At 34.9% G+C, this 8435-nt stretch overlaps 1 protein-coding gene across 1 annotated transcript; it reads left to right on the top strand.

The window, feature by feature from the left end:
• Positions 1 to 6268: 6268 nt before the first annotated feature.
• LOC114728507 (1-aminocyclopropane-1-carboxylate oxidase 1-like) lies at positions 6269 to 7922 on the top strand. Its single transcript, XM_028915423.1, has 4 exons — positions 6269 to 6373; positions 6461 to 6687; positions 6780 to 7113; positions 7635 to 7922. Exons 1-4 carry the CDS (start codon positions 6269 to 6271, stop codon positions 7920 to 7922), a joined length of 954 nt encoding a protein of 317 aa, XP_028771256.1.
• The last annotated feature ends 513 nt before the right edge of the window (positions 7923 to 8435 follow it).

Here is an 8435-nt window from a genome sequence, read left to right as displayed (position 1 = left end):
TTCTTCCTCAGGATACTTAGGGCATTCGAATCCCTTATCATGGACCCATAGATTCCTCCATTTCCAAATGTGCCAGCACCCCACTGCAAACAATTCTCCCCACTTGATTTTATCACTACCTCTTTCTCTTTGAGTTAAGTTATCCTTTATCCAGTCATTCCACACCTGACCGAAAAAATTAACTCTCCATTGTTCTGGGATCAGCTTCCTCCAGATGAAGGTTGCATACAAATAGTCTCTCAGTGCATGGAGAATCGTTTCCTTGTGATTTTTACAAATAGGACACCACCCTCCACTACCGTCCCATTTATCTGTTCGTTCTTTTGTAGGCAATTTCCTGTGCACCGCTCTCCACATGAATAATCTCACTCTCTCTGGTACTTGGAGTTTCCAAATTGCTATCCATTGCTTATTGGATGGGCTTCCTGAAATGCCTTTCAACCATCTATATGAGCTGGCAGTTGAGAATTCTCCATTGCTGGTCAGCCTCCACCTCCAATTTTCAGCCCTCTCTTTGTTTCTTTCACTCCTAGATTCCACATTCAGATTAAATTTCTCCCATTCTCGGTTCATCATCTTCCATAGCCTTGAGTTAGTTGGTTTAACTATTGGTTCTTCTCCTGGTCCTCAATTCCTCCCGTACTTACCCTGAAGAACCCTTGCCCAAAGTGCGTTAGGTTCTTTATGATATCTCCAAAGAAGTTTCAGCATGAAAGCCTCGCTCATGTACTTTAGAGACTTGACACCCAGTCCTCCATTTTCTTTTATATTACACAAGGTCTCCCAGTTGATTGCGTGCCATTTCCTTTCCTCCCCTTCCTCTCCCCAGATGAATCTCCTTTGAGCCTCCTCCAACTCGTCTAGGATTGTACTCGGAATTCTGTCATGTTGCATTTGGTAGATTGGCATTGTGCTTGTGACTGCCTTGACAAGTGTGACTCTTCCAGCCATAGACAGGCTTGCCGCTTTCCAGCCGCTTAGTCGCTTCCTGACTTTGTCTATAAGATTTTTGTACTTGCCCCTGTTTCTTCTGGGTTGTGAGATTTCCGCTCCCAGATATTGTCCCAGCTCTTCCACTTGTTTGAAATTGCTTTTCTGGCAGATTTCCTTCCTCCTTTGCTTCTCTACATTTGGGGAGAAGTAGATAAAAGTCTTTTCTGTGCTCACTTTGTGTCCTAAAATCTCTTCAAAATCCTGTAAGCATTTAGTGATAAGTTCAATCTGATTAACATTAGCCTCTGCAAAAAGAACAAGATCATCAGCAAACATCATATGGGATATTACTGGGCCTCTATGGCCTGCTCTCATTCCTCTCCACTGTTTCTCTCTCACTCTATCCTCAATCATGTGTGTGAGTTTTTCCATTCCGAGTACGAATATATAGGGGGAAATAGGGTCTCCTTGTCTAATCCCTCTAATCCCTCTTGAGGTTTTGAAACCTTCTAATTTTTCTCCATGCCACAGGATGTTGGTATTAGCTGTGTTGATACAGCTAAGAATTCTCCTTCTTGTCTCCTCTGGACATTTTAGCTCCAATAAGACATTTTCAATAAATCTCCAGTTTATTCTATCATAAGCTTTCTCTAGGTCCACTTTAATTGCCATAAAACCCTTCTTTCCTTTCTTCCTCCTCATTGAATGAACCAGCTCATTGACAATAATGATGTTGTCATGTATGTTCCTCCCGGGTACAAAACTGACTTGGTACGGGGATATCACTGAGGGTTAATATCTGCTTAAGTCTTCTCACCAGAATCTTGGACACACACTTGTATATTACATTGCACAAAGAAATAGGTCGTAATTGACTCACTTTCTCCGGGCTCTCAACCTTTGGAATGAGAGTAATTAAGGTGGAATTGATATCAATCAACTCTTCAGGCTCCGCCCACATCCTTTTTAACATTTGACTTATTCCATCTCCCACGATGTCCCAGTTCTTTTTGAAAAATATAGCAAGATAACCATCAGGTCCAGGTGCTTTCGTCCCTCCTATTGACATCATAGCTTCCTTGATTTCCACACTGCTAACCGAGGAATTTATAGCTGCCCAATCTTCTTCTCTGATTTCCGGCCATTTATGCCTGGTTTCTATCCAACCTCTTTTTTCCTTTTCTTCTTGAAATAGTTCAGCAAAATACTCCCTTACATAAGCGCCGGTTTCATCTTTGCCTTCAATTCTCTCATTCTTTTCAGTCTTTAGGCTGCTTACTCTATTCTTCCTTCTTCTCACAGTTTTTGTGTGGTAGAACGTGGTGTTTCTATCTCCATCAGTCATCCACACTGTTCTGGCTTTTTGAAACCAAAATATCTCCTCTTGCTTTAGGACTTCTGCCAACTCCAATTGTAGGCTTCTTTCTAGCCCTTCAAGGTACACGCTATTCCTTTCAGCCAAGTATCTTTGAATACCTTCTATCCTCCTAATCAAATCTTTTTTCTTCCTGTTGACATGGCCAAAGACGTTTTGGTTCCACTCTTTTAACCTGAATTCCAGCTTTTCCAATTCCATTCGGGCATTCACATTTCCGGTCCAGTTATCCTTTAAAAACTTTTTGAAATCATTGTGCCTCATCCACATTACTTCAAATATGAAAGGCCTGAGATTTCTATTGCCAGCTGAGCTATGGAGTATACTGGAAGGTTTAGAGATGTGCTGGAAGATGGGGTTTCGAAGAATCGAAGCAGAGTGTGACTCAGAACAGGTAGTGGATGCAATCAATAAAAATTCTACCATTACCGGAAATTACAGTACATTTGCTAAAATCCAAGAAATGAGGGGGAAAGAGTGGGAAGTGAAAATAGCCCATGCGTACCGTGAAAGCAACCGTTGTGCTGACAGAATGGCTCAACTAAGTCTGGAACAGAATAGCAGAATCGTGCACTGGCAATCCCCTCCCAGCGAACTTGAAACCCTTTTGCAAGATGACCTGGACGGCGTAGGAAGATGGCGTAGTATATTTATTTAACTTTGTCCTTTCTGTTTTCACCAAAAAAAAAAAAAAAGATATAAGCAACATTTACAAGTTTTTTAAATTTTTGTATCGAATTCCCTATTTTGCTCTAATTAATTATTTATTTTAATATTCAATATGTTTATTATCTCATTTCCCAAACTATCATTTCTCCATCACAGATTCTCTGGCTTCCATAATTCTCTTTATTATAATAATTTTCTTATTCACTCACTTATGCTCTCCCCCAGAAATAAGGACATTTTAGTGAAAGAGCTTCTAATTTCTATATATTTATTATCTTTAACTAATTTTAACTAATATTTTGATCTACATGAGTCCTAATATTACTTAGAAAAAAGGACGGAGGGAGTAGTATTTAAGATCTTTAATGACGAGACCCTTCGAAGAATTATTACAGTTGAGATTATCACTTTAACTTTTCGTCGCCTTTTAAGAATTGTGACGCATCACGTAGTAATTAAGCAAAATGCAAAACCTCAAAGGAAAAAATCCCACACACAGTAACGACAATTATCACAGTAAAAACGCTTAGAACATTGAATCAGAACCCAAATTATGAGTAGAAAATTCAACCACGTAAAAAGATCCTCTCCCATGGTCAGCCGAGGTATTTAAGCCATGCTTCATGTTTTTAAATTCTTATTTATTTATTTATTTATTGCTTATGTTTTTCGGATCTATAACAGACCCTGAACTGCTATATCATATATACATTTTTTTAAAAAGCAAACGTAGTTTACTGCTTTTGGCAGGTTTTTCAGTTTATTTGTTTGAAATTCAAATTGTGATTTCCCTAGGTGGACCCGGAATTTGACAAGACAATGCAACTTTTCTTTTAAAAAAAGATCAAGAATGCAATTTTAATTGATTAAAGCAAAAATAATAATTTATGAATGACCGGGAAAACATTCATGCTTCAAACTTTTTTCAGAAAAATACATTAGTATCTACATATATTTTTTATGAAAAGAAAAAATTATATTAGTAATTAAACATAATTAATATCTTCACATAGGATATAAATGGCAAAGGAACTGTAATATATTAACTGCTCATTATTATTCACATTTTTTATAATTATTTTTTTAGTAATTCTCCCTTTAGAATGGCAAAGAAAATGGTTTATAGGTATATTATTATACATCAGTTACCTCCGCTGAAAATACATTTATACATACATATATTCATTAATTATGCCAATTCAGGGAGGCAGGAGTTTTGAAGAACGAACGTAAAAAGAAAAAAGGGAAGAAATATCATAATACTCCTCCGATCCTTAATATAAGACCCTGTTTGACTTTTATTTTGGTCTAAATAAGACCGCAATCCATTTTGTCTCTCATATTTATACATTTTTTTCCAAAGTAGCCCTTCTAACAATGATAGTTCTAGTCAATATACTTGATTAGCAAGGATATTTTAGTAAAGACAACACCTATTTAGGACAAATAACTAACTCAATTTACTTCCTTAATCTCTTCAAATTAGTCAACTGGCTCTTATAATTAGGACCGGAGGTAGTAGGACCTAATTCTTGAGTTGGTTTTGATCCTAAATATAAGACCCATTTCTCATATTTATCAATTTTTCTAAATTATCCCTATGGATACTCCCTTAACCATAATCAAATAGAAGAGGGAGAGGGGTATTAAGAAAGATGTTTATGGTGTTTTAGGAAAAATGTGTCACTTCTCTTATAATTAACTAACTTAACTAACTTTCTTAATCTAATCAAATTAGTTAAATGGGTCTTATATTAAGGAACAAAGGAGTATATAAGAAAATCTCATGTACCTGGTGATAGAAATCTGATTTGCACAATTAATTAAATAATTAGTCAGAAGACACGGCTTGTTCATGTCATTTCATCACTTCTTTTCATAAGAAGTTGTCGAAAATTTCCAAGATCATGATCTCCTCCCAAGTTTACTTTTCTTTATATAACATTCAACGAGTTATCCAGAAGATAACACGAAAGTTTTATTAAAACGTGCAAGTTGCAAATAAAATACTTTAATTAGCAAGCTTAATTATTATTATTATTTTTTTAAAAATGATAATTTTACGAAATCATTACATATTTAATCAATTCGAGCATTAATTAATTGATCCGCTTCATGTTAACTATCATCTCAGAAACTTAATTATGATTTTACAAAAATAATATTAGTAATTTTCATCCTTAAGTTTTTACCAGAATTCTGATTTTAGTCTCTCAAATTCTAAATTATAGGTTTGATTATTTAAAAGACAAAATGATCAAGGTATTTATTAGATTATGTGAACCAAAGTTTTAAATGGAGAAAAACTTGAGGGAATAAAACTTATAATTTGAAACTTAAGTGACAAAAATCAAAATGAAGAAAAATTTGAAGGATTAAAAATTGTATTAATCCTAATAATTATCTCTTTACGACTGCACAAGAATAAACGTGTTAAACTCAGCTAAAAAAAAAAAACGTGTTAAACGTGTCAATGTACGTTCAATTTGGTTTGACGTGCAAGCGCCAAAGAATTGATGACCATTAAACGTAGTATGCCCATATTTAGTATTTACTTATTATTATTATTGTACTTATCCAGTTCTTAATCTAAGACCTATTTAACTAATTTGATTAGATTAAGAAAGTTAGGTAAGTTAGTTAATTATAAGAAATATGACATGTTTTTTTTCTAAAATATCATAATCATCTTTTTAATATCATCCCTCCTTCTTCTACTTGATTATGGTTGAAAGAGTATTCATGGGGGTAATTTAGGAAAAATTGATAAATATGAGAAATATATTTTATATTTAGGACCAAAATCAACTCAACAATTAGGTCCTATATTAAACACCAAATGAGTATTTAAGATTTTCTATGAGAAGACTTCGAAGAATTATTACCGTTTAGATTATCACTTTAACTTTTTGTCGCCTTTTAAGAATTGTGACGCATCACGTATTAATTAAGCAAATGCAAAACATCAAAGGAACAAATCCCACACACAGTAACGACAATCATTACAGTAAAAACGCTTAGAGCATTGAATCAGAACCCAAATTATGAGTAGAAAATTCAACAACGTAAAAAGATCCTCTCCCATGGTCAGCCGAAGTATTTAAGTCATGCTTCATGTTTTTAAATTCATATTTCTTTATTTATTTATTGCTTATGCTTTTCGGGTCTATCACAGACCCTGAAATGCTATATATATACACACACCACACACTTATTGGATTGCCCATTCGCACATAAACCAAGAAACATTTCTTAGAAAGGAAAACAAAGAGAGAGTTTGAGTGTTTGGAAATGGAGAACTTCCCAGTCATCAACTTGGAGAAGCTTAATGGTGAGGAGAGACAGGCTACGATGGAGAAAATTAATAATGCTTGTGAGAATTGGGGATTTTTTGAGGTATATATTTGTTTATGCATATTTACGGTTATTTATGTTAATTTTGGTGGCAATTATTAAATAAAACTGATTGTTTTTCTCTTGTAGTTGGTGAACCATGGGATAGCCCTTGAACTTTTGGACACAGTGGAAAGGTTAAATAAAGAGCATTATAGGAAATGCATGGAGAGAAGGTTTAAAGAGTTTGTAGCAAGCAAAGCCCTTGAGGGTGTTGAAGCTGAGGTTAAAGACATGGATTGGGAGAGTACCTTCTTCTTGCGTCACTTGCCTGACTCAAACTTGTTTGAAATCCCAGATCTCACTGAAGAATACAGGTCGAAAATCAAATTAAACGTGTTATACATATATTACTACATGCATATGCACATGTACATGTAATACTGAAATATATAAATTCAAAATGCAGGAAGGTAATGAAGGAATTTGCAGAACAAATACAGAAACTTGCAGAGGAGCTGCTGGATTTGCTTTGTGAAAATCTTGGGCTAGAGAAGGGGTACCTCAAGAAGGCTTTCCATGGATCAAGAGGACCAAATTTTGGTACAAAGGTTGCCAACTATCCTCCTTGCCCTAACCCTAATCTTGTGAAAGGTCTGCGCGCACATACCGATGCTGGCGGTATTATCCTTCTCTTCCAAGATGATAAGGTCAGTGGCCTCCAACTTCTCAAAGATGGCCAATGGATTAGTGTGCCTCCCATGCCTCACTCCATCGTCGTCAACCTTGGAGACCAAATTGAGGTAATATATCATATACTTTTTTTAGTCTTTACTATAAGAGTTAGATATCTAATTTACAGATATTATAAAAATTAGTTAGATTAGTTATGTATAACAAATGAGTGTTGATTTTTTTTTATAATTATACTATTTCTAATCTTGTGCATTTTGGCTACCCATTAATAAAACCCACTTAATTATATGCAGTTACTAGAGATACTTTGGGAAAAAAATATAAATTTGAGAAACAAAGTAAATTAAAGTCTAATATTTATATTTAGAGCCAATACAAACATATTGTCTAGTTTATATATTTAGGATCAGAGGTGATATAACATTCCAAGAAGCACAATTAATCGTATAATTAGTATCCTCTCCAACTATTGAGTCCTTGCAACTTAGGACTTCTATAGTTGCAGGCCCATGTGTCTGTCAAATGGGACCCATTCCCATGTTGTTTTAATTCTCCCGGCATAAACTATAATGTTAATTAGTTGTATCAAATTTGGGCAATGCAGTAACTAACTTCGATCCTTGAACAGGTAATCACAAATGGCAAGTACAAGAGTGTGGAGCATCGCGTGATTGCACAAACTGATGGTACTAGGATGTCTGTAGCTTCATTCTACAACCCAGGAAGTGATGCTGTTATATTTCCAGCATCATCATTGATGGAAGGAAAGGAAGAAGAAACGAAGGGCCACATTATTTATCCAAAATTTGTGTTTGAAGATTACATGAAGCTTTATGCTGCTCTCAAATTTCAAGCAAAAGAGCCAAGATTTGATGCCATGAAAGCTATGAATTCCAGTACCACTGCAACAGCTTAAGGAGGGAAATCGCTACTCGTTGATTTGGGAATAGAAAAATAATTAAGAAATAATATACACAAGAATAAAAGAAAAGGGTTAGAACCTAAACCTTTTACTTATACACATTCTTGCTATTGTGGGTGTGGATTTCTGATTTCTTGCACTTGTATTAGTGATAAACTCAATCAATAGAAATTGCAATCACTTCTTTTTTTGTTGGTCAAATTAAGAGCTCATCTAATGAATATAATCTCATAAGAATTTGAAGTTATGCTTCTAAAAGATAAACATGTTTTCCCTAAGATTGGGTTCATCTACAAATTCATCATATTTGACAATGTTAACTTGCAGCCTCTGTTCCAAGTAGCTTTCAAAAGGATTGTTTTTAAGTTTTTGTTCAAAGGTTGGCCACTTTCATAATATTTTATCCCAAACGAAGGAGAGGGACATCTATTTTTCACTTATTTTTATCGATTCAAAATGTAGGCAAAGTTGACGGGAGAAGTTTTCATCACTTAATGCTCTCTCCAG

This window comes from Neltuma alba, unplaced genomic scaffold (assembly GCF_004799145.2).
Source record: "Neltuma alba isolate B1F8T4 unplaced genomic scaffold, ASM479914v2 tig00012537_pilon, whole genome shotgun sequence".
Lineage (NCBI taxonomy): Eukaryota > Viridiplantae > Streptophyta > Magnoliopsida > Fabales > Fabaceae > Neltuma > Neltuma alba.
This window is presented reverse-complemented; position numbering and strand designations above follow the sequence as displayed.